Source organism: Rhea americana, unplaced genomic scaffold (assembly GCF_003343005.1).
Source record: "Rhea americana isolate MKP2758 unplaced genomic scaffold, rheAme1 scaffold_104, whole genome shotgun sequence".
In the NCBI taxonomy this organism is placed as follows: domain Eukaryota; kingdom Metazoa; phylum Chordata; class Aves; order Rheiformes; family Rheidae; genus Rhea; species Rhea americana.
In genome coordinates this window covers 1,414,954-1,440,896 of record NW_028185084.1, presented here as the reverse complement: position 1 = coordinate 1,440,896, position 25,943 = coordinate 1,414,954, and the positions used below count along the sequence as shown (strand labels likewise).

Sequence of the window (25,943 nt, the reverse complement as noted above, 5' to 3'; positions counted from 1 at the left end):
GGGCGGCGCCGGTAAGTCGCGGGGCCGCGGGGCGGGCGCTGCGGAGGCGGCTCGGAGCAGCCGGGCCGGGAAGGGCGCTCGCCGCCGCCGCGGCTGGGCTGTTCCGGCGCTGCCGCCGCGCTCTGGGGAGCAAAACTGCGGGAGCCGGTGCCGTTGCTGCTGGTGAGTTTCTGCAACAGGTTGTGCCGCTGCGGCCCTTCTCCGGTTCTTTCCGTGAAGTGGAGGCGCCTGCTAAACGCGTGTGCTGTACTCTAGCTGTGCGTGTGTGACCGGGCTCGACGGGTGTTCAGGCATCGGGAAGAATCACGCCCCTGAGGCAGATTCCTGCACCCGCCAAGGTTTCTGCAGGCCGCGAAGATCTTCCAACTTTTCCTCTCCTAGCAGCCCAGCAGGAACCAGTGCAAGGAGAGAAACCAGCCTGTTTTCCGGTGGCCCCGCGTAGGGCTGGCTGTAGCACCCTGAGCGGAGCACGTTTGAATGAGGGATCTCATTCCCTCTGCAGGATCAAGTCGCGCTGAATGGAGTCCCTGGAGCCACCACTTTTTGCTGGTACCCACAGCACGTGGCGTCCGTATGCCAGTGGTGATCCCGGGAACATACAGCCGATGCAAAATGCATCACTGAGCCTTGTTGCTTGTTCAGCGTTGTGTACGAGTGGCTTCGGTTAAACCTGTTGTGAAACTTTCCTGCCTTTCTTCTCAKATCTCTTAGCTCTCTCTGCTGAATACTAGGAGGAGGAACAGTGCTTTTAGCAGAAGTGCTGCTCGCRTATATGTGTGTATGAAGGAGCAGTCTTCCACTGAAGCAGTTCTCTTGGGAACTGCCATGTTAAAACCATCCAGAAAAATAGGACATGTTGCTTTTGGTGCCTGWTATGTGATCAGGAAGGAGGAAGATGAGCACCAGGCTTGTCTCTGAGAAAGCATTACTAACAGTRTGCTTGTGATAAAGATGTATAGGCCTAAACCATACTAGAACATCTTCTTCAGACACAAGTATTTGCCRTAAGCTGCTAAGCAGGAACCTGAGCTGGGTAGCTGAGCAGCACTTGAGTGAGGAGAGCAGTTGTAGCAGGCTTTTGTTAGGCTTGTGAGTTACCTGGTTTGGTGATGATAAAGCTGCACGGCCCTTTTGCAGCTCTGACTAATGTTATTTTATCCACCTTCATAGACTTCGGCTTTCAAAACCTATGGTCCCAGTCTTCCTTGGCATAGTTGAAAGGGGTTTCTTCAATCTTTGAGGAAAACCAGGGTATTGGAAATAGAAATGGAAACTTAAAACCTTCTCTTCAACCTCATTTTAAGCACAACAGACACTTCACAGTGCTCCCACATCGGGAATACAGGTATTTACTGTGGTTGCCACAGATGTGGAGAGAGGTGAATTGATTTGTGAAAAGTCAGAGAGCCAGAGTCAGCTCCATGGCCAACTTTGAGGGATTCTTGGCTCCTAGTCAGTAGATCACAATATTTTTGCATGAGCAGGGTGTGCAAAACCTAGTGGTTCGTGTTTTAAACAGCAGTATCTGTAAGGAGGAATCAACCTGTGCGCACAGAAGAAGCTCTACCTGTTTAACAGCAGCTCAGGCGATTACTCCTCCCCACCTAACTGTCTTTGTCTTTTTGTTGCTTGGAGCACTGCAGTATGTTAAGATGAGCCTTGGCTTCCTCCAGGTCCAACTAAGTAGCCCTGGTCACAGACTGGAGTAGTTTGCTCTTCCTGAGTGATTGGTTTGGGCCCTCTGACAATTAGGGCCAGCAAAACTGCATGTTATGGTCCCATTTTGGATTCTGTTGATTCACTCCATGAGAATAAGAGCTCCTGGGTGCCTCTGCAACACTGAGGTCTCTGACGTATGTCTGTGCTTGCAACCCCAGTTACGTGGCAGTGAGTAACAGAGAGAAGAAATCTGACCTGCAGAAATGTAACACTAATGTTCAGTGAGCTAATCCAACGAATTTATGAGTTTGTTTTTTAAGCAAAAACTTTATGGTTTTCATTAAAGCAGGACAACTGCCTACCTTGTGACTGCTAATTCAGTATCTTGGAGCTTGCCTGTAAATAAATTTTTGCAACTAGAGCAATACCACAAACACACTTATTGGATTATGCCATAGCTCACTAATTATTTTGCCGATAGCTTAAATCAGTTCCCTGAGTGCAATGAGTGCACCAGAAAAAGGGATGGTTTATTTTTTCCAGTTTCTACTGCTCTCTCCTGCATCCCCCTCTAAAGCCACACTTCTKGCAAAATGTAAGCATAAAATTCAGTCTCCATCAACAAGAACATTAAGAAGCAGTTGTTCTGGGAAGCATTGATCCACCTGAAATCCATAAGGAATCTGAATGAACCTCCCAGCAACATACTGTCTCTTGCACTCTCAGCTCCATAGAATTATAATTTTAATCCATAACAATGGTGCAATGTGGAAGGGATCTGAGGAAAGGCTACCAGGTTGCTCCTCCAGACCCCCTTTAATACAGACTGTTGGATGGGCCAGCTCTTTCTCTCCTAAGTGTTATTATAATCCCTTTACATTTGGAAGCAGTGAGTTTGCTGCCAGATAGCATACTTTCCATCAGAACATTTAATTAGTGGGTGGTGCAGAGAGGTAGAGGCTGTGGTCTTCAGGCTGGAGAGAGGGAGGAAGAGTGGCCAGGGTGCGTGCTGGGCGGCATTGCTGTGTGCAAAGCCATGAATTCCACATTTAGCAGGGATGCCGACTCAGCTGTGTAAGCAAAACCTTCTGCCCATTCACTCCTCAGYGCAGGAAATAGGAAGGGAGGCAGGTAGCCAAGATTGGAAGGAAAGCTAGTCCAGGGGTGCAGCTGGAACAGGCCTTCCACCTCCCCAAGTGTTTTGGTTTCCATGCACATGTGGACAACTCTAAGTTGACTGAGCCATCCTTGCTGTGCTGTGTTCTTCTGGCTGGTGGTTTGGTGAAACAAACAAGTCCTACTGCTGTGTCCTGAAGACCAAAGTAGCAGCTTAGCTTTGTTGGAGCAAGAGCGTGTTTGATTTCTGGCATGGAGAAAAAGCTGTCATACGGGGCTGACCCAAACTAAAACCTGTGCCATATGCCTTGGACTGCCTCTGAGTGAGGAAGAGTTGTTTTTTGCCAGCATGTGAGGATAAAGAGCAGATGGATCCTCTGTCAACTGGGACCTTAAACCATCCTCTGCTGTTCCAATCAGGATCTCTTCCACATCCATAATGAAATAGTAATAGAGGGAGAACCTGGCTGAACTGCTGAGTTAAAAAAAATATTTTAACAAGTGAGAACACAGAATCACAGAATGGTTGAGGTTAGAAGGAACCTCTGGAGATCATCTAATCCAATCCCCCTGCTCAAGCAGGGTCACCTAGAGCATGTTAGACAGGATCACATCCAGGTGGGTTTTGAATATCTCCAGAGAAGGAGACTCCACAGCCTCTCTGGGTAACCTCTTCCAGYGCTCTGTCACCATCACAGTGAAGTAGTTTCTCCTCATGTTCAGACAGAACTTCCTGTGTTTCAATTTGTGCCCGCTGCCTCTCATCCTGTCGCTGAGCACCACTGAAAAGAGTCCGGCCCCATCCTCTTTACAYCCTCCCTTCAAATACTTATAGACATTGGTAAGATCCCCCTTCAGTCTTCTCCAGGCTGAAGAGTCCCAGTTCTCTCAGCCTTTCCTGACATGAAAAGTGTTCCAGTCCCTTAATTACCATAGTAGCCCTGCACTGGATTGCTTCAGTAGCACCATGTCTCTCTTGTATTGGAGAACCCAGAACTGGACACAGTGGTTGAGATGTGGCCTCACCAGGGCTGAGTAGAGGAAGAGGATTGCCTCCCTTGACCTGCTGGCAATGCTCTTCCTAATGCAACCTAGCATACCACTGGCCTTCTTGGCCACAAGGGCACATTGCTGTCTTATGGTGAACTTACTGTCCAAAAGGACATGTCCCTTAGCACCAGTTGCTTGCACTTCTTCCTGTCTGACAGCTCAGTTCTTCTTCAGCTCCTTTCTTTGGAGCTGAAGTCCCTGCTGTAGCTTATGGGCTTTGAGCCACCAGTCTTTGCAGGCCCTGAGAGCTGACAGATGTATACTGGGGCCATACAGTACAGTATGGATCCAACTTTTCTGGGATTGCAGCGCTCCRTGAGTGGCAACCTGTGCTGCTGCTTATAGTGACATGGTGCTCCTGATACACTAGAAGATCWGGGCAGAGATCTGCTATTTGGACCAGTTTGTCAATTTAGCCTCACAGACAAAGAATGAAATGGAGAAGTGAGACTGCACATGTGTTTGGTCAAAGCAGTTTCATGGGAGGAGGGAGGGCTGATCAATCTCTTACCCAAGGGCTGCCAGATTGAAGTGATCTTCATTCTCATAAAGGCAGTGAGGAGAACAAGGATGCATTGACCTAATACTGAGTCCTCAAAGGAMCCTGCTACAAAGCTCATCTCAGCCCACAGAAGGGCTGTTCCCGATTTCTTTAGGCTCTGGATCAAGGCTGTGAGAGGGTTTGAAGTTGCTGTGATCACAGCTAGTTATGAGGGTGGTAGACTCCTCTTCTGCAGCTCCCCATGCGTAGCTGCATAACTGTTTTGTTTATCTGCACACAACTAATTTATCTGGCCAATCAACTTCTACTTCTGTTCAGAGAAATTAACTTTGTTTCCTRTTTCATCTAATATTTCTTCAGTTCACTCCCTTTCTAAAATGAGTAGTTTATCTTTTGTGGTTCTGCATTTCACATCTTCCGTTATGCTCTTAGACTTATTTCTTGTGTCTTCTCTTGTGTTTCCTGTTTCTCCCATCAGCTCGCTAAACYAAGCCCACCTAGCAAGCATTTCTACTTTGCGAGCTCCTTTGAAACATGTTCCCTGAGACARGCTAATCCCAGACAACGGTCCCAGGCTTTACAATTTAYGCTGCTGCTAATTTGGCCCTAATCCATTTTTAAAAGAGAGGGTTGGTGGACGAGGATCGAGCCTGAGGAGGGAGTTCCTCTTCTGTTGATCTGTCTGCTATGCTGACAGACCTGTGGTGTGACTTGCACATTTTCTCATGAAAGAAGCTGTTTTAACTCTTCCATGATCACTTCAAAGAATTTTTTTTCTGGTCTCTTGAGTTTCTATGTTCATTTTATTAAGTAAGGGGGTGATTTAATCTCTATTTTAATCARTCCCTAATTTAGATAACTACATTATGCACTCATCTTCTGCCTGAATTTCTTCATTCATTCTCTTTGTGTTTTGCAGACTTCCTGGCTATGCTTCAGTGGTGAGTGACTGAATTTAAGTCTTCTCTGCATTGCACTGGTAGTAGTAATGTGACGTTTCATGAGCACCTGTGAAGTCCTGTAGCAGGTAAGTGCACCAGGGGTCATTCTCCTTTCCATGATTTGGAAAACAGCTGTCACTAGGAGATCTTGAGCTATGCAGCAGAAGTGCCAGAAGGAAAGTGATGTGGTTCATGTTTTAGTAACCTTTGTGTTGTTCCCAGCAGTGAGGGTCAGACAGCACTTGTGAAGCCCACCCAGTGTAGCAATACTGAGAAGGTTTAATTTGGAAATGGCTTCAGTTTGGAAGTTCAATGTTAAAAGCTTTTCTCTTCTGGCATTCGGTCTAGAATTGCTCTGTGTGGTACCATTAGGGGTGAGGACAGCAGAGGGTGATGACAAAGAGAAACAGGCTAAAGGTTGCAGACATGCAGCAAATGCAGCTGCTGCTGCATTTACTGTCGTGCATGAGACCTTTCCAAAGGTACCTTACCAAGATCGAGAGAGCACTAGAGCCCCCTTTTCCAGGTGTCGGGGAGATCTGACTCCTGGAAGTGCCTGGACTAGTAAGCGATGACAGCAGAGGCAAGAGCTTTGCCTGGATGGAAGTGAAATAGCAACTTTTACAAGTCAGTGATGTTTTAGTCAGGGATTTTAATGGTCTGGATGAAATTTGTACCAGAAACCCTGGGAAACCCACTGAAAGCAGAGCTGTCTAGTGAGCCTCAGACCTTTGGCAATGCTGAACTGCAAGTGTGTGACAGCAGGCTCGTGGGTAGCAGTGGTAGAAAGGGAAGAAATGGAGCTGGTAGTATAGGGAGCCAGCAAAACAGCACTCCTGGTTGCTAGAATGTCTTCCTACAGCTCTTAAGTACCTGCTATTTCATATGATTTTTACCTTTTATATCTATATATATATATATTTATTCTGGATCTGCTCCTGTACTGGGTGGTGTCTGTCCCCTTCTTCCCATCCCAGTTGGTTCAAATGGCTGCTCTGCTCTGGCAGAGCTCTACTCCAAAGCATTTCCTGGCAGGCTCTTCTAACCTGCCCAGATTAAAGCTGTGAGAGTTGGCCCCTTGCCATCCTCCTGTGTGCAAATGAGGCGCTTTCTCTTTCCCCCACCATCTTTCATTACTATCCCTCTTCTAGAGGCAGGTTTTTCTGGCTGATCCAGCATATTATTTGTATCAGTGATATTTGCCTCAGGGCAGAGATGCTTTTTCAGCATAAACAGTGAAAATATCTGATACACCCCACTGCAATGCATGCGGCTTGGAAAAAACAACTTCATTTGGCAAGGCTGAGGGCCACAGAAGCCAACTGTTTCTGAATTTAAGCCCACTTAGGCACAATCTATGATTCATATGGTTATTTCAGTTGCCTGGCAAATAAAAGCATACCGTTCTTTCCCTTTCAAAACTATGGTGTAAGGCACGTAGAAAAGGTTCTTGCACCCAAACAGAAAAGTGACATGTGCTAGCTATAAGACGTCAGTTGAGCCAGCTGTGTAACCAGCTGCATCTTTCCCTGGGTTGCCCTAAAAGATGGTGGTACCATCACTTGAAAATGTACAGTTTGTAGACAGAAGCAAATGAAAACAATGAAAATCAGCCCCCCCRGCTGGAGACTTTTGCTTTCAGATCTTCAAAATCACAGAGGTTCTGGTGGTGCTTGGTGAGCACCTGATTAGGAGTAGGAGCAAAAAGTTCCCACGCTGCCTGTGGGGAAGGCAGCAGCTCCCTAAGACAAAATGTCACATGTATGTGCCAGAACCTCRTCAGGGTTTATACCTCCTTTTGGAAAAAGCACGTGCAGTGATTAGCAGTCATTCCTACAGGGAAAGGTAGTTAAGCGCTAGTCTAGACTGTCTTGTGAAGCAGACATGGTGTTTTGCTGGAAGCTTTTCAGAACACAGTAGACAAAAATTTGCCAGAAATCATCCAGGCAGCATAAGCCCTGCCTGTAGGCCGAGAGAGAGAGAGAGAGAGCTTCTTGAGAGCTCTTTTATCCCAGTTTTTAGACTCCTGTTGAATGTTAATATAGACCAGAGATGGAGCTAAGATGTTCTCAAACCTCCTGTGAAACTTAATGTTTACAATATAGTACTTCCCAGAGGGGCTTATATTTATGTGTGTATCTGCATTCAGATATATATATATATATATATGTATATATGTATATGTATTATTTTTTAGGGCAAATGCTTCCTTCCAAATCACTAGCTCTTGACTACTACTGGTTTCAGGTGATTTCCCTGGAATTTTCTGTAGTACAGCTACTTCTGAAGCTGCAGATTGCAATACATTCATAAAAATTAAAGAAGACACCTCTTTGTGAAGGCTAGTAGAGGCAAGGATGAGCTAGGTCTCTATTTTCTGGGTAGCTGAAATCAATCAGCAAACCCTCTTCTGGCATGAGAAGACAATGGTATGGGTATTTGCCTCAGGTGCAAATCTCTGTAACACATGGTGACGTAAATTATCTGGCACTGTAGATGACTTAGGGATGTAGAGCTTTACTCCAAGCCTACCTAGAGAGTTGGTTATGCTCAGTCTAAGTATCAAGGCCACCCTCTTCCAGTCAAGGTTGAAAGGCAGTCTGAAGGCCCTGGCTGAAGTTCATCCAACCTCCTTGTTGAGCCATAGGTACTTCACACCTGGAACAAGTGCAGGTTGTGAATTTGAATGCAGAAGGAGTTGTGGGAGGAAATGTTGACTGAGAGGGATGTATCKGCATCGTAAGTTGTCCAAAATGTGTTGTTAGCTCAGCCTTGCATTTGCTGCTGTCCTGGAAGCTTTCAGATCACCATGCCGAGCCCTAAGCAGTTATTGCTGCTAAGCTAAGCTCCTTGATTGCTCTAGCAAAGGGGATTTTTGTGCCCGTGAGCAGGGGCCTCACAGCTATGACTCACAGTTCCCATTGCACTGTAAATTAGCCTTCAGTTGTGGCAAAGAGGCTGTCCCTTGGCTTTCAAACAAAGCCTTCCTTTGTTGTGCTTATTTTTTAAAGGAAGCAAGCATTTGTGTTCACCACACACATGTCCAAATGAAAACCACGTGGCTTCACAGCCTTCACATGTGTGTTCAGTAGTTCTGCTACAACAGTGAACATTGCATCACTTTTATCCCGTGAAGGTTCTTTTAGAGATATTCTTTCCCAGCATTCAGTTAACAAACTGTTCAGGGAAAGGAAGAGCTTAAAGATGGCTTCTTTGGTCGGGACTGAGCAAAGGACACATGAAAATTATTATATACCTCATGGGTGCATGTAGCAATAGGCTGGTTTCTGAGCCGCATCCTAGGGTGAAAATGCTTAAGATAATAAAAGGATGAGCCTCATGGAAATATTGTATGGAAGTGGGACAATTTGTTTACTTGTATGACTTTTATTTTCTCTTCTGATTCAAACTAGTTTTAAAAATCAGGGTTAGCCAGCAGTACTGTGCAGCCAACATATTTGTGCATGCATGTGTCTCTTGGAAATTTTTAGGTTCGTGACTAGTAAGCCAAGAATGGGTTTACTGCTTCTGAAAGCATTCAAGTTATTTCTTATGTTCATTTTTAGAGTCATCAGGTAGTGAAATAAGAGGGCTTGCTTCTTCCCGTATACACTTTGTGTAATGTGGAGTGCCTCTGCTTAGATCAGGACAGTTATCCCAGCGACAGCAGAGGAAGCAGGACATTGCCCTAAGAGTGCTTTCTTGTTCTCTCTCTCCACACATTCTATCCATCCCTGCAGCATTTTCAGAGCCTGTTTTTTGCTTTATTGGGGAACTACAGCATCTTTTATATAAAAGCTAGGATTTCAGGCGATGAAATAAAGTATTGCTTTTCATTTTCATGGTGATGTTTTTGCTATAATTGCCAACTTTTTAATGCTGTTCCTCCCTAACTGCTTGAATACCAACAGCTGTAACTAGTTATCAAAACAATAGTCCAATATTATACAAACCACTGATCCCACCGAATATTTTTGAGCCCTGTTAAACTAGATACATAGGCTTGCAGGTCCCCTGACATAGCTGTGCTACTTTGTCACTGATTCAAGGCTATGATGGAGTAGATCTTGAATCAACCAAATTCTCAGCCCATAATGACAATTTCTTTTTGCTTCCAAAAGTTCAGTATCTCAATATGGAAGCATGTGGCAACTCAAGACTTTCTACTGTCTGTAATATGTAAGTGCTCATTGTTAATGGTTGAAATGAGACCTTGTAGTTTCACATGTAAAATATAATCATTCTACAAGTCACATCTGAGCTGTGCCAAGATCCACATGTGCTTTTCTGGGATGTGCTGGAATGGTGTATCCATGCTGGGAAACCAGCTTTCTAATGATGTTTACTACAACCCTTTGAATACAGAAGCGTTCGTTTCAATGGATGTACAATATATAGTTTACCTGGATGGGCAGGGATGTAGTGAGTATGCTTTGATTAACCTTAGAACAGGCAGAGACAGAATAACCACTGGCTGATTTAACTGCACTAGTTAGATTTTCTCCACCCTTTTGAGAATTAACTGGGGAAAGGAGGGTAGATTTAAAGAAGCTTCTTGGCAATTGAACCCTTTTTTGTATTCTCAGCTCCCTCCTACTTCCCTTTCTGTGAGATGACTGACCGCTTCAGATCTAAGAGCCACAGCTGCCTACGTGTACAAAGGGAAAAGTTAGATGACAGAGAGCCACAGTCAGAGTGGGGCCCCATGTGAGCCACTGAGCACATGTGCTGTGACATTGCTCCGTACGTTGCAGTTGGTATTATCAAGCTTCGATAAAGCAATGGGGGGTCATTGTCACTCGTGTCCATCTGCACCGATGGAAGATGGTGCAAGGGAAGGTCCAGCTATTGTCCCGGTGCCTGTCCCATTCGGGTACAGAGGGAGGGAACAGGTGAGATTAGTAAGCCAACTTTGGGGGGTTTTTTGGTGGGATTCTCTTTGTCCTTGTAAAAAGGCAAAAGTTCAGTCCGCTCCAATTGTTCTTCTCACAATTAAAAGGCAGAATTTATTTGGCTTGAAAAGCCAGACTCTTCCTGGCTGGGATCCCACCACAACAGCTAAGTACGTGGGTGGGAGCCACATGCACACACTTCCTACCTTTCCCCTCATGCCTCTCTCATAGCCAGCAGCGTGTTTCAATTTATAAAAACCCTTCTCAGCCATAGCAGGGGGTACCTGAGSCCTTGCAGAGCATCGTTCGGGATGCTGAGAAACATACTCACCACACTAATAGCTTTGTCTTATGGTCTCCATGTACATCCCCTCTTGTGCCAGCCTTAACGTGAAACAGTGAGTATTTCGGGGGCATGACCAGGTTTTGCACTTATTTAATAGCTATTATACCCATCCTTGACAGTGGCTCCTAGCTTCTGGAGCAGAAAGGGAAGACCAGAACCATTTTCTTGTCAATGGCACATGAGAAATGGTGACAGAAATATCCAGATAAACCCTCCAACTCAGYGATGAAACTGAAAATCTAGCAGGTACCACATCTCTTTGGGTTTTGGAAAAGAGCCCTAGAAGGCAAATAACTCCTTTTATGCCATGATAARACCACTCTTTCTTCTGTATACGTTTTGGGGGAGTGGCGGGAAAGAGAGATCATGGGCTTTTCTGGGAAGATCATAAAAATGCATCTGTATGCAGAGAAGGCTGATGCAGGAGCAGCAGGAAGGGTCTGGGAATAAATTAAGCCCTACTGCAAAGAGGAAAAAAAGCAGTCTGTCCTACTCTTACACAGTGGTCACTGGAAGGTTACGAGTTCACACTGCAGCAAGGAAGATTTAACTAGGCATGAAGAAAAGCTTCCTAAAGGCAAAGATAGTGAATGACGGGAAGGTATGAGGGAAACTCTCTGTCCTTCCCAGAATAAGTCAGACACTCGTCTGCTCAGTCTGCACCTGGAGCTTTGGAAGTCCTTCCTGTGAGGCATCCTGGAGCCCACAAAGTACCCGCTCTGCTGGGCCTTCGACCACATGGTAGCATCTGCCTCCTGAACAAAGTCTGTGCTGCTCACGTGYTTATCTGCCCCTAGTCTGCCTATGCATGGGAAGGGAGGTCTACCTAGTCCTGTACACAGGATGACCATCAATATTTCCATGGAAATACCTGATCTGGTGACCTCGAGAGGAAAATATTGCTTCCGAATGTCCGCAGCAGACCTTCTGAGCAGGATGTCCGACGCAGGCCGTGCAACTGACCCTGTTGACACTGAAACAGGCCTGAGACAGGATGTTCACGGATGTTACAAAGTCTAATGTTCTCAATCAAATGGCAGAACAATAGTTATCAGGCAAGTGGCCTTGTCCAACTGCTGTCCTATGGCCATGCATCTAATCAGGGGTGGGGCTTCCTAGGCATGTTCTGGAAGGCAACTGCTCTCATGTGTTCCAGTTAAGTACTGCGTGGTGAGCTAAGAAAGTGTGCCGTGTCAAAGCACGAGTAGTAGGACTGTAAAGCATGTGATCCTGAGATCCAATCCCTTGCTCTGCCATACCCRCTTTGTGTAATCTCAAGCAAATTACCCTCACCAACTGGCTTGTTCTTTTSAAAACATAGTTCTGGTACCAATCTCAACATCCAAGCCTCTGCACCTCATGTACTGATGTATTCRGTCCTTTCTGTTGATGGCCTTGGTAGAGAACCAAAGACAGAGCTTCATCCCATCAACCTATGCAGAACCAACTCTAATTGTGCTTGCAACTGAGATTTAGTACTTCACAGCACTAATATAATGTTCAAAAGGGCAAATCAGAGCATGAATTGTAGCTGCTGTAGCTGGTACTTTCTGTCCCCTGTCAGTAGCTCATCCCATGAATGTCCTGTATGCTGCCCATAAGCTTAATTCAATTTCTTAGAGGATGAAATAACAAGAGGATTTTGTGCTGCTAAGGCTGTGTGTTGTGTTTTATGGCTGCTAATTTTTCTGGCTGGTCTCTCTGTGCTACTGCTGACTGCATGTTCAAGAGATGGGAGAGCAGGAGCCTTTTCCTGCACTGCTTGTTCTCTGGGTGTGCTGCGTTGGGTGCTGCCAAAGCAATGCTGTGTGTGGTTATGCCGTGAGATACCCTGAGATTAAAAACTAGACRCAACCACGTGTGCTAATGCTTATACAGCTGGGTGGAAAGGATAGATTGGATTAATAAACTCCTAATCACTTTGGGGTGTGTTTCGGTAYGTAGGCTCTGCACGTTCGCCCCAGCTACGAGGGCCCTGCAGCCCCCCCGAGGGTCCGACGCCACGCCAGCMTGACCTGGTGCTGCAGCCCCACTTCTCTGACTCAGATGAACCTAGAAACTCTTGTTTTGTGATGTAGCTCTTCTGCATGACCTGGAGAGCAGAATATCGACCTGAAAAYAACAAAGTGATGAGGGTGGCAGCATCAGGGGTTGGGAAGAACACAAAGTTTAAATTAGTGTGCTCCCTCCTGAAATTGGAGGAGAGGCTTGAACACCAAATTCCCTCATCCCAAGTAAATGATCAGCCTCTAAGGGCAGAGATGTGTGCTGTTTTTAAATATGTGCTTTTAAAATTAAAACCTGGAAGATTTCTGGTTCTTCTCAGTGCAAAACAGGCAAAATCTGAGCAAACACACTCCCAGCAGCTAATGGCAGAGACAAGTCTGATATCTTTAGCAGGATTACCCTCTGTAGTGGTACTTTAGTCTTTTTCCATGGACCTCCATCCAGTGCATGTCTATACCTGAAGCTTTATATGTGGCAGCTGGAAGGAAAACCACCCTCACTATCTGTCCTGAGCCAGCAAAGGCCTTTTGATTGCTCTGTAAATGTCGATGGGGAGATGGAGGTAGAATAGCAATGATGTCAGTGGTGCACTGTTGACTAATTTAAGTGCATCTTTCCAAGCTTTTGTCAGGAACAATAATACAGACGCAATCTCTTTACAATTCCCAATTCTCTTTCAATGTATGTGTCTCTTACCATTCAGAGTCTGTAGTCCCCAGTAAGAGGAAACTTTACTTCTCTCTGCAGCAGCCTGGCAAATCTCTGAATACCTGCAGAGATGGCAATGGTATATGCAAACTAGAGAAGGCAGTAGTGTATTGCAAAGGCTTTTGAACAAGCTTAAAAGCTGGCAATTTTTWTATATATATTAAAGCTGTTTAATTTGTGGTTTGATTGGATCTTCATAAATGCAGTATAAGTGTTTTCAGAGTATACACTTGAAGGCCAAAAGGCTGAAGAAGAATCACGGGGCTCCCAGAAGCTGAGTGATTAGGGAACAGAGCTGGGCTGGGCTAGGCTGAGCCCCAGATCCCTAAATTAGAAATTCACGTCTTCCTAGCAAGAGTGTCCGAAGCGCAGCTTAGTGGCTGTTCTGGGATATTACTCTCTCCAGGCAAAACAAGTGGGAGAGACCATTCCAGACCTCAAAGACCTTCCTAAAAGACTCTGAGAARTCATATTGGTTCCTAGGAAGTTCTAGTTTCAAAAACTTGGCAGCTTTCAATGAGAAAAGCTCCCAGCCAGCTGTAGTTATTATCATCTCTTCAAATCGCCTCTTTTTTACAGCCTACCAAACTGAAACACAATGAGGCAACTACCTATTCATTGCCTTTTGTGTTACCCAAATTGCAGGAAGTAATCGAGTGTGTCATAAATGACGTCTTGGCATATTTCAGTGTATCACTGAACCACATTCAGCAACCTTTCTTTTTCTAATTTAAGAATCGAAGCATCAACTTGCTCTTATCTGGTTTATTGCTAAAGATCAGCCATAGCATGTTTTGCTTCCCATGATTCAAAATTTAAACAGGGGAAAAACTGTAGAAGTATGAGATGCTCTTGGAAAAGGAAAGGAGCCATTAATGAAAGGGAAATATTCTCCCATGTCTTCGGAGAGAGTGGAGGGTTATCTGGGCTCAGGGTATAACAGCTTGGCTACCAGCTTAGAGGGAGGCAACTTTTCAGGCTGCAGTTCGAATCTCTTCCATTTCCATTGCCAAGACCCAGCAGGCAAAAGAATCTGAAGCTGAACTTGAGAAATACTTAAGAATTATAAATCAAAAGCTGAGGGTGTCGTAGATGGAAGGGGCAGGACATTATTTTGGCTTTGAGCATCATCATCTCTACAGAAGACCTTGACACTCACCAGGAGACACCCTATAGGAGGGAAGCTGGTGGGAAGGGGGAGACTACACACTCCCACAGGATGTGTAGCTGCCCTCAAATCAGCCTGCACAAACATCTCATAAGAGGAGGAGAGCTCAGTGATACTCCCTGGCAAAAAGGAGACGCTCAAGGCACAAGCTGAAGGCAAAGCTGAGCTCCATCCCCATGACACACAAAACATCACTAAGCAAAACCGCTTGCTTTAATGTGCACCACAGGCACTAATTGTCTTTAGGGGCTGACTACAGTCAGGAAGCAATGCAATGGCTATTTTTATTTTGTCTTGTAATAATCTTTGCATATATTTTTCCTTCAGGCCATGTGCTCAGGGGCCTGGGTAGCCTGGGTAATACAGTGACAGTTACTGGAGAGACGCAGGCTCTGGCAGAGCTGGTGTACAGAGCTCCGCTCCAGTTGTTAGGGTTAGGAGGACGAATTTATGTTCATGAAGAAGCACAACTCTGCTTTTACTCCAATGCCCAGGGACTCAGTGTGGCAAGCAGGTCAGATCTTGTTCAACTGACCATGCTCCAGAGCTGCATTCCAGCCTGGGCATTGCTGGCACTGCTTGCMTGCAGCAAACATGAAGAATCCTTTCCCAAAGCAGTTTTGTGGCAAGCGTCTCTGGGCATACTCCACTCTTTATTTTTATGATGCCAGTGTAACAGAATTTAGCCCGCTCTTCTGAGCAGAAGGCTTCCTGGCCCCATGCAGCGACTTTCTCAGCCGTTGCTTGACCTTAGCCAAACCACGTCCTGCCTGTGCTAAGGCTTATGCACCTGCAAATTTAGTGTACTGCTTCTCTTTCTTTGCCACACTCTAAGTATAACCATGCTACAGGCAAGCAGGTTAACCAAACATTACTGAGTCACGCAACGAAGCACTTACAGAATGGCTAGTGTGTGAACTGATCTCTGTGTGCATGTGTCTTCATGACGCCCTCTTGAAGGGCATATTCACAGTGTCTTTTCCCTCGCCTTCTCAGGGGTCCCTGCATCATTCAGGACCTGCACTGGGCCCCTGCAGGGCTGAACAGGATCATGCAGCCAAGAGGCTGCRTTAGGCTTGAAAGAATGAGGCCTAACTTACCTGGGAGCTGAGCGTTGAAAGCTGCGGCTGTACCTGGTGAAGCCGTTGAACGTGCAAACTGCTGTAGGATGCTCCTGATAATTGTTTCTAACTGGCAACAGAGCTATCAGCTACTTTGATCTCTCTGTGTCCTCACTCCCCCGCTGGAGAGCAGGGAGGACACCTGCCCCCTCACTTCTCAGGGTTATTTAGAATATTTAAAATCTATGAAGCGTTCAGATACTGAGGTGGAAATGCCCAKGAGGAAACTAATAATTTTGATGTCAGAGCAGGTTTGAACAAGCAGCATCACATGTTCAGCAGTGGGCAGAAAACTAAACTTTGCATAGCTACAGTCATTGAGCACCAGCTGCTCCGGGCAAGGGGAGAGATGGTTGGGCCTCACACACCACTTGCCCCAGCCCTTCTCATTTCCCCATGCCGCTTTCCTCTCCCTCTCRCTGTTTCTTTCCCCATTTTGTGCTCTTGAGAGCATGGGGGGGGAGGGTGAGATCTTCACGCTCTGCCCAGTCGAGCAGGGTGAGGGCAGGCTCAAGGAGGTGGCCTGCCTGTGATGCCACGAGAACCAGTGTACTAAGTTAGAGGAGGTTTTGAGAGTCCTGAAACTACCACAAGAAGATCTGTAAAAACGTAGTTAGATGGAAGCCTATTGCCAGGTCTAGGCATTGTCTGTGCTTTGAATAGATAAAAATTAGCAGAGATGGAAAATTGGAACAAGTTGAAGATYGCTTTGAGAACTTGCTGTTTTAAACCTTGTATCTACATTGATCATATGTGATAYATATAGCAATATATATATATTGAAATATAGCAAAATTTGATATATAGATAAAGCATTAGTGTTTCTTTTTCTTAGTCTGCTTGGAAACATTTGAACTTTCTTCCTCTTCTCCACACAAAAGCTGCCTCAGCCAAGGCAGATATAAATATTTTTATCATCAACCTTAAATTGCTTGGGCTGAAGTTAAAAGCAAGGGAAAAGAGCGTCCTTTGTTATGAGAAGTGCTGGAAGCTCCCTTGATACATGAAGACTGCCCTAGCAGGCAGTGCTACTGGTTTCACCTGTATTATTTAGTCTTTCCATACTAGCCAGGAAACCTGTGTCTGATGAGACGTGGGAACGCTCTGCCTATACCATCCTTGCAGCTGTCAAGGCCAGACTCTGCTGACTTTGGTCACAGAACATCATTCACCTTAAGCCTTAACTRGGCTTAATGTTTGACTTCTTTAGCTACTGAGGCTACCATGGTATAGCTAAAGCAGTATACATTTTCTGGTGTGAACTAGCTACAGCAGTAAAAGGGCAGCAATTCAGCTGCCCTGGCCAGTGATGGACTTGGGGATTTCTGGCCTGAACTCTTCTGCTAGCAGAGCTCTGGGACAGGTAACCCCTGGAAGTGGTGTGGCCATGGGCAGCTGGGCATGGGAGAGTCTTGAAGGGTACAAGAAGATCCAAAGGAAGCTGGCTTCTTACAGCCTTATGCATTTAAGAAGTATTATGGTAACAATAAAACATGCCATCTGCAGGGACAGAGGTCTGGCAGGGCAAAGAAGCAATGTCACCCTGGTCAAAACTGCAAGATGAGGCACCTGTTATTTTTAACCTTGGAAAGCAGATATGCTCTGCAAGAAAAGGAGCTCACCAGCATTTCCTGCCCTGTCCTGCAAACTGATAAAGCTCTTTGCAATACAGGGTGACTTCAGCTYATTTTTAAACTTTGCCCTAGAATGGAGCTCAGAGAATAACTGGAACATCCAGCTTTGAGCATTAATTCAGCTTTAATTCATTACTTAATGACTTARAGAGTTAATTTAAGTGTAGAAAGGATGAGAAAGGCAGGCAAACATCTCCAGAGCAATGCTGGTGTAAGTGCATGCATCTGTGCATGTATTTGGGATCTAAAAAAAGAGTAAATGTTGTTAGTAAATGTTACACAGGGAGGGGCACTTACTATCCTGAGCATGATGTGAGCATCTTGCTGCTTGGGCAATGCATCTCAGTCCTGTTCCATTCCCTTGCTATTCCAGTCCTCTCGTAAGCAGGAATAATTGCATGCTGAAGGATACAGTTCCCATATACAGTAAGCACGCCCAGCAGAAACCTAGGTTCCTGCAGTCAAAAGGCAGCAGTTTGCTATGTGCTAATGATAACAAGGCCCACTTGAACAGATGTATCTTCATCGCGTGCTCTCTGAAGGCACAAATGAGATTACCAGAGATGTTCTTATTCTTGTCCAGATGCTGGGACAGCAGGATTTCTGTGGCACCTAAGCAAGCTGGGCTTGGGCCAGGAGGTAACTATTGCGGGAGTAGGAGATTGCAGTCCTGAGCTTGCAGTACATGCAAGTGCCTCACCATCTCTTGGCTCTCAGTGAAACCCACAGCAGAATGGATTGGTTTGTCAGGAATGAGATGATTATTTCTGGCCTAAATGATTAGATTATTCTGTTGGTAGACTTTATTTCTGTAGCAGAAACTCTCTCAAACACCCTCTTGAGACATACACGGGCTGAATTAAAATGTCCCAGCAGTAATAAGAAATCTCTTGCTTTTCTCTAATCCTTCTAATCTCCCTGTGCTAGAACTGAGGGGAGACATTGYTAGAAAGAAGAACTTGTGAATTTGCTACTTCTCAGCACTAGGTGACATTCCCAGATTGAACTGCCCTGAGAAGGCATGTGAGATATTGATAGGGGTGCCAGCCCTCAAGAAGCAAAGAGTCAGCTGGGAGGAAACAGCCCAGGCTTTAGTCCAAACATACTCTGACCCAAACCTTTGGGAGGCTTCATCAGGGCCAGGTAAWTGCACTGGTAAAGGGACTGTGCCCAGAAAACTAGGAGTTAAATTCTTTCACAGTGACCCCCAAGGCACGGAAAGCTTTATTAAACGTGAAGTCTGAGCAGCAGAGCCAGTAACCACACAAAGCAATCCCAAAACACTATGGTATTTTCARTCATGCCAAGAGCCAGTGAAAGGGTGACATGTGAGATGTGTGTGCAGATGAGCAGAGTGACGGCAGGAGCCTGGGTGCGTTTCACAACAGTACCGAGGTCACCTCGGATAGGAGCGAGCTGGCTCCGAGTACAGCTGTGAAGGGGGGTGTGTGGAGGAGATTACTTAGATCAAAGCAGTGGTGTTTATTAATGTCTTCCACAGATAGATAGCCAAGTAAGCACCAATAATAAACAGCCTGATGCTTTTAAAAACATTGAGTTAAAATAAACCCTTTCCAGTTTAGCAATCTTTCTGGCTCTGCCCTTTTTCCAGGGTCAACAGTCATGAAGCATCATAGGGGCCAGGAAGGATGTGCCACAGCATGGGCCTGACACTGTTGTAAAGCAGGAAGAGTTTTGCCTGTATGGCCTGCTGAGAAGCACAGAACTGTGCAGGCTTGTTCCCACCTAGGTGTCCATAACCAGCACTAGCAGTGAGGACTGCCCTGATCCAAGGTAGCTGTGCGGGTCCCCTGACAGGCTGCGCATAAGTGATCAAGCTAGCCCTGCTTATGCTGTTGCCATGTCCACCTTAATGCATCTTTTAGTCTCATGTTGAGAGAAAGCAGTGGTTATCACCAGCTCTGTTTTTTTTAGATCCAGGGATATCTGCTTTTGTTCTCTGCAGTCCAGTGAACTTTCAAGGAGGGAGGAAGCATGTGCCTGCCYACACTATTCCAACAGCATCTCATGACTGTAGCAAAAACCCTCACAGTTCTTTCGGTTTTAGAAGTTGATTTGGTGATAAGAGAAGGAAACTTTCACCCTCGCCATCCACAGAGATAGTCTGATGTCACCAACTCCTCTATTTTCACTCCGTGCCTGTCTGATACAGACTTCTTGGGAAGCTTAGCTAATAACTGACAGACACAGCCATGGGCCTACAGGCTTCCAGATTCAAGCATGCTTTTCAGGGTTAGAAAGGGTTGCTAAAGTTTTTATTTAAGTGGGAAGTTTTTTTCATTTTTTCTTCTTGATGGAATATACTCCAGGTCATGAGTCATTTTCCCTCTCTTTCTCTTTCAAGGAAGGAACTGCCATGCCTCTAGGAATCTTCCGGGTGTGCCTAGTGGTGATTACAGCTATCGTCAACCACCCGCTCCTCTTTCCTAAAGAGAATGGCACTGTCCTCGAGAACACGGAAGAAATCATCCAGAAGATGAAGGAGCGAGAGGAGAGCCTTCGACTGGAGCAGTTGCGCTTGGAGCAGGAAATTGCAGGGCATGAAGCCAGGCAGAAGGCTCTGGAAAAGGTTGTAAAGGTAGAGGAGGAAAGCAAAGAGGAAAAGGTCCCRTGGGATATGTGGACTGCAATTTCCATGGTCATATTCCTGCTGATCGAGCTCTGGAGGCAGGATTTCCAAGAAGGGAATTGGCAGGACACAGGAGGTGAAGAGGATGATATGGCAGTCCTGGGGAACGCATTTAAAGGAGTGACCTTCCCTGACAAGGCTGTCTTGGCCAGCTTCTATGAGAAGCGCATCCTGGGTACCACCGGAGACATGGCGAGGATGCGGGAGATGGTGGAAGGCTTTGCAGATGACTTGCTGGAGGCCTTGAGGAGTGTTTGTAACCGGGATGCTGACATGGAAGTGGAGGACTGCATGGGTGTGGGGAGCATGTATGAGAATTGGAGAGTGCGTAAACCTTTCGTCTGTGATCTGATAGTGCCTTTTGCCCCCCCAGAGCCATACTGTTTCCGGTCCCAGACCTGGTGCTCTGGCGATTCTTTTCCCCCAGATGAACAAGGCTATGGCACTATCAAGGTCTGCAGGGCAGATGAAGGTATGGCAGGCTGCATCTGTGACAAGACTAAACTAGGGGAAGATATGCTGTGTCTCCTCCATAGCCAAGCCAATACTACCAGGCCCAGCAGTGAGATGGAAGACCTTCTGTGCTTCAAAAATACTCAATATTTGGATGCGGACCAAGTCATGAAGTGGTTCCAGATTGCGGTCACCAAGGCCTGGAACAGAATCTCCCACAAGTACGAATTCGACCTTTCCTTCAGCCTCCTGGATTCCCCGGGGGCCCTGAAGATAAAATTTAGGTCAGGGAAATCAATTGCCTTCAACCTCACCCCTGTGGTGCAGTACGAGAATTCTGATGTTTACTTCATCTCTCACTTCCCTCGGAGTGGTCTGGCAGCAGACCTGCCCTCCAGCACTCACTGGTTTCTCACCTTCGCAGTATACGAGAGGAGGTTCATCCAGTTGGTCTCCAAAACACTGCCTGCCAATGCCTGCCATGTCAGCTGCCTTCAGATCCTCTCCTTCCTCCACGGGAAGCAGTGCAGCTTCACAGGTCCAAGTGGACTCACCAACTACCACCTGAAGACCGTGCTGCTGCATCTGCTACTGGTGCGTCCCTGTCAGGACTGGGCCCCAGAGAAGTTGGAGGCCCGTCTGCAAGACATGCTCAAATTCCTGGAGAAATGCTTGCATGAAAAGAAACTCTGCCACTTCTTCATTGGCAACAGAAAGGTACCAGCAGAGCTGGGTTTCCCCATCATATTCCAGAGGGCTGAACCTCTCAACCTTTTCCGTCCCTTTGTGTTACACAGGGATGTTTACAGGAAAACAGTGGACACATTCCATGAGATGCTCAGGAACACATCTGCGCTGATAAATGAGTACACAGTGCACATTCCCCTAGCACACACAAATGGGATCCTTAAAGAATCCCTTTAACCAAAACCAGCAGGAAAACACTTGTTCCTCTAATCATAAGTCAATAGGGCAGCTTTTTGAAGCCTCCTGGAGTCAACTGACTTTGCCAGTAGAGCTTGTTGTCTGGAGCTGAAGCTGTCCTGGGCCGTGGTTTCTGCAGTATGGGAGAGGGGATATGGGCAAGAAAAGGAGAAACTGGAAGATGTGGTGTAAAAGCGAGCCTCTGCTCCACTGGTGTGCTGGCTGGGTTTTATGCAGCTAAGAATATATTTTTCTATTTTGCCTCAGTCATGACACAGTGGTAATGAGCAACCCGTATGACTAATTTATTCAGATGCCTGCAATGCAAAACAGTGGAGGTAGCCAAAACTTCATTTCCTTTGGAAAGGAGAGATAAGRAAAGGGTGGAGGAATCAAAGAAAGGATTTGGGGACTGCGGCAGCCTGTCTGCTTGCAAACAGCAGGAGCTCTGCAGCTCTCTGCAACAAAGCATAACATGAAACTCAATGCTAGTGTAGAAGGAGAGTCACTGCTGAGGTCCCATGTGCAGATCTCAACCGGAGATCTTTAAATCAACTAGAGTTCTTTAATTGCAAGGGCTCTGCAGTTGTAGAAAAGCCTGCTTGATAGGCTACTACTGCAGCAGTAGTTTTAAAAGCTTGTCCTGTCCTTCAAAACACCCGCCTCCTGCACCCTGCACATTTCTTCTCCATAGTGGTGGTGGYGGGGAAATGTAGCAGAGCAGGCAGTCTGTTTCTTCAGACCATTTCATCTGAGTCTTTCATTTCCTTCATGGTGTTATGGCTAGTGGGATTTCATTTTGGCTGTTTTCCATGGCCACCTTAGCTAAAAGAATGAAACGCTCTTGTTGGCTTTTTGGTTTGTTTGTCTTCCTTATCCCTGGGCAGCAAGTCTGAGAACCAGCAGGGTTTTAATGAGGTCAAAGCCAGCAAGATGACTCTAAGTTGGGAAGAGGGGATGAAAGAGGTACACACAGAGCACAGCTTAGAAACACTATCTCTACAGCTGCATTGTGGTCTGTCTGYCATGCCTTCTGCTCCCAGGAACCCAGGCAAAAGCAGCCTGTCTGCCTCCCTGTAGGATTTCCTCCGTCCTTCTTAACACTGCTGCTCCAATGAGGTTCTCTGTCAGAAGCCCCAGCTAGTGGACTGTGATTTGCTGAGACCAGAGTACAATGGGGAAATGACAGCTTCTGGAGGCTTTCAGGATGGAGAATCTCAGGGAATTTGCTAAAAAAATGTGTGCAGAAATCTCCAAGGCAGAGGTGGCTGAACTCCCTCAGGAAGCAGCATGTTACTGCGGTGTCAAGGGGTTACTGAGCCCTGGCACAGTGGCTTTTTTTGGAGCAGAGTGCCCAGTAGCTCGTCTCCTTTACGTACTTTGTGCAGGATTCAAAACAGGGTGTCTCTGTAGATCTGCCTTTGGAAGTCCCCTGAGGCATGGCCTCCTGTGGTAAGGCCTTATCTACAACATTCTTAAACCAGGATTTCCTGCAATGTTCCTGCACTAGGCTTCTCTGAATCCTGTTTACAAATGGACAGTTGTTCTGGTTGATGAGACCCACAAGGTGAGCAGAAAATGAGGACTAGGGAAGCAAAATGAGAGCTGAGGCTGCTGGCTTATCCCACTAGGAAATAGTCTTGAATCATCAGCCCAGTGTTTRCTTCAGCATCCTTGGTGATCTCTGCCTGGGAGACTGCCAGGGCTGGCAGAGCAACAGGACAGACCTAATTGCTAACGCTAACCAGAAAGCCCCTGGCTTTCATCAGCACAACAAAGCAAGCCTTCCACAGCAGGAAAGGGCACAGGAACAATTTCAAGGGACACAACAAGCAGGTAGCGACAAGTRAAGGCGCAGGAACAGTGGGTGAATACTGGAGCCTGAAGGCTACGTTGGAAGCCGAGTAGCATGTTTGCAAACTCAAGCAATTTGCCATGCCTACCTGCTCAAGTTGTACTCTGCAGCAGCTGTACCAGATCCAGTTTTGCACAGGCTGCCTGCAGACGGGTCACGCTGAAGCAGTTGTGGTCCAAGTTGCTTCTAAATGTATTCCTGGTGCAGCCCAGGAGAAATGAAAAATTCTCTGCCGTTTCCTGCCAGGAGTCTAAATTTAGCTTGCCCAAAGAACAGAAACAAATTCGTGACCCAGGTCTCTCAGGAAATGACACTCAGGGTTGAAAAATAACTTCTATATAAGATAGAGTAGAGGGAGGATGAGAAGAAAAGCCTGTTTAACAGAATAATCTAACTTCCCTCTTAAAATGGTAGAGCAAAGCTGTGTAACACCAGTGCTGTGAGTTTGTAAACATGCCTAAACTTGACTTACACAACTCCACGCACTGCTGCTTAGACTCAAAGGGAGCCTAAACTGAAAAATGGATTGAATTTTGGATTGACGTGGTTGTTTTTCATTTTCTCTGTGTGTGCATGTTTTCTCTTAAACCTAACTTGACCCCATGTTCGTATGGTGTTTGGCTGAATCCATACTGGAGCTGAACCAAGGAATTTATGGATTTGACTCCCCMGAAAGCAAATTGCTTGGCTTAATTTGCTTTCAGGCAATATGTTTACTTTGCCCTGAGGCTCTTTTAAGAGATTTTTTCTGTGCATTCAGGCTATAATGGAACCAATCATATCTGTCTGGTGGGGAGAAGTGCTCTGTGCTAAWAAGCCGTGCTCCAGCAAGCTTCAGGGCTTTGTAGGTCATATACCTACAAGTATATACTTGGTCTCATCTGGTGAGATGCAGGTACACAGCATTTCTCTGGATCAGATCTCTGCTATGCTACAAGGAGGCCACGTGAAGAACATCATTCCTTGCAGTGCCTTGTCCCTCCTGTAGTAAATCTTCATCCACCAAGTACCAGCCCTATTAGTAACCAGACCACACACACATTTYATTAAAAAGGTTTGTAAGACAGTTCAGCTCCATCACTCATTCACTATCAGCAAGTGAAAAAGTCCTAAGACTTTTTAGTTGTGGCTATGTTTAGTTCTGCCTTAACTGAAGTATTGCTGGGTATTCACTGGAAAACAGCTTCAAAGGGCAAGGGGGGAGGTGGGTTTTGTGCTTTAAAATTGAGTAACATTCTTTTAAAACACAACAGTACATGACACGTGAGCAAGAAACATACAACGTCTCTTTGGTAACGTCCTGATTACCGTGGGAGATCCTAAGGAAGGGTGATCTGCCTTACCCAGACCCCTTTCTTGTGTCTCAGAACTGTTCTTACTGTTTGTTAACCAGATGAATTCCTATAGCCTTCTGCTGGTTTCAGCCACTTTCTACCCTCCACTTGTGGTTTTTATTACAGGTTCTTTGGAAGTAGTGCAATTAGTGATGGGTTGATAGCAGGCACTGATCTACAACATAGCCTGAGGAGTCATTCCTGTAGGAAATGTCTGGGCCTATGGTTATTATTATTATATAGGAGCTGAATGTCATCTAAGAGGAGTTGTGGGGAGTTCACTCTTTAGTTTGTGCCAACTGCAGGATATGGCTTCTCTCTCTGGGCTGTTCTGCATACAGTAGTTATGGGGCATGGGGAGGGCATAAAGATGTATTTTAGTAAAGGAATACAAAACATCCAGCATTCAAGCATCAGGATTTGGTGATCATTCACCAGACAATTTTTAATGCCAAGTCTTTGCAACTTTCTCTCTGTGGCGAGGAAATGAGAATTTACCCACCTTTAACAGGTTGACTGCTGATCCYTGAGGGGTTAGTTGTTCTCATAGGACTATACGGTAAATAGCCCTATTTATTAGTCTTTTTTTTTTTTGGTAATGTTAGCACAGAAGCAAGACTGCAGTATGAAGGGCTATCTTGGCAACACATTTGAGATAAGGAATAACATCAAAACCCTCCAAACCAAGTTTTTCCTTCCATGATTCTGGAAAGTACAGAAAATATTACATTCGAAAGCTACACAGATACAGGATGCTGTATTCAAACTGCTGCTCTTATAGCAGGACACTGTTGAATTTGTATAATTTTCTCATGTAGCTTTATTTATAATAAAGGTGGTCTTTACAAAATCTAAAGATGYGTGAAGCTTATTTTATTTCTACTCACCCCAAAAAATTTTCTGAGGGAGCAGAAGGATCAAGTTGGGATGTGTCAGATGGGATCCTAGCACAGTAAATCCAATAGAAAAATTCCCTTTGATGTAAGACAGCATATAGAAATTGTTCCAGCATAAGATGAAATGTGCAAAGTGAAACAGCTATTCTAGAATAATGCCAGGGATATCAGACTTACCTGGAATATGAATCCATAGGAATTCAAAATAATTATTCTGGGTATCTCTGCTCAAAAAAYGCCCTTTTGTGGCAGGCCTCAAATACTGCTGGTAGGTATTACCCTTACTGGMTGAATCAGATCTCTTGAATTTCCAGTTCTGCTAGAAGAATCTTTTTTACCTGCTTGTTTTACAGGTATCCACYGCCAAATTCCAGCAATCCCCCCACTTATTCAGCCTCCAGCTCAGCTCATTCCCTAATGTTTTAAGGGAACGGCACCTTGTTAATATTCTAATGTGTTCTGGCTCTGGAAAGAAATCCAAAGCTATTTATAAATTCATACAATAAAAAAACTCTGTTTCTTTGSTGACATCTCTCCCAGCCCCACAGAATGCTCTATGCACCTTTAATTAACGACTCTGCCTTCCAGTGATCTCTGGAGATGAATCAGCATTGAACAGGTCTCAGAAGTCACTGGCTTAGAGTTGTAGTGCAAGTCTACCTAGCCAGGAGTTACTCTTTCCCATGG

At 45.6% G+C, this 25,943-nt stretch overlaps 1 protein-coding gene across 2 annotated transcripts; it reads left to right on the top strand.

Moving 5' to 3' along the window:
* The first annotated feature begins 34 nt into the window (after positions 1 to 34).
* On the top strand, positions 35 to 25,216 carry ITPRIP (inositol 1,4,5-trisphosphate receptor interacting protein). 2 transcript variants are annotated; one of them, XM_085308066.1, is made up of 3 exons: positions 35 to 162; positions 5,247 to 5,354; positions 19,510 to 25,216. In XM_085308066.1, the coding sequence occupies exon 3, from the start codon at positions 19,522 to 19,524 to the stop codon at positions 21,169 to 21,171; it is 1,650 nt and encodes a 549-aa protein (XP_085164192.1). In that variant the 5' UTR covers positions 35 to 162; positions 5,247 to 5,354; positions 19,510 to 19,521; the 3' UTR covers positions 21,172 to 25,216. The 2 variants fall into 2 exon arrangements, with proteins under 2 accessions (XP_085164192.1, XP_085164201.1); XM_085308075.1 differs by lacking the exon at positions 35 to 162 and adding an exon at positions 1,257 to 1,345 and having other exon boundaries at positions 5,247 to 5,268.
* The last annotated feature ends 727 nt before the right edge of the window (positions 25,217 to 25,943 follow it).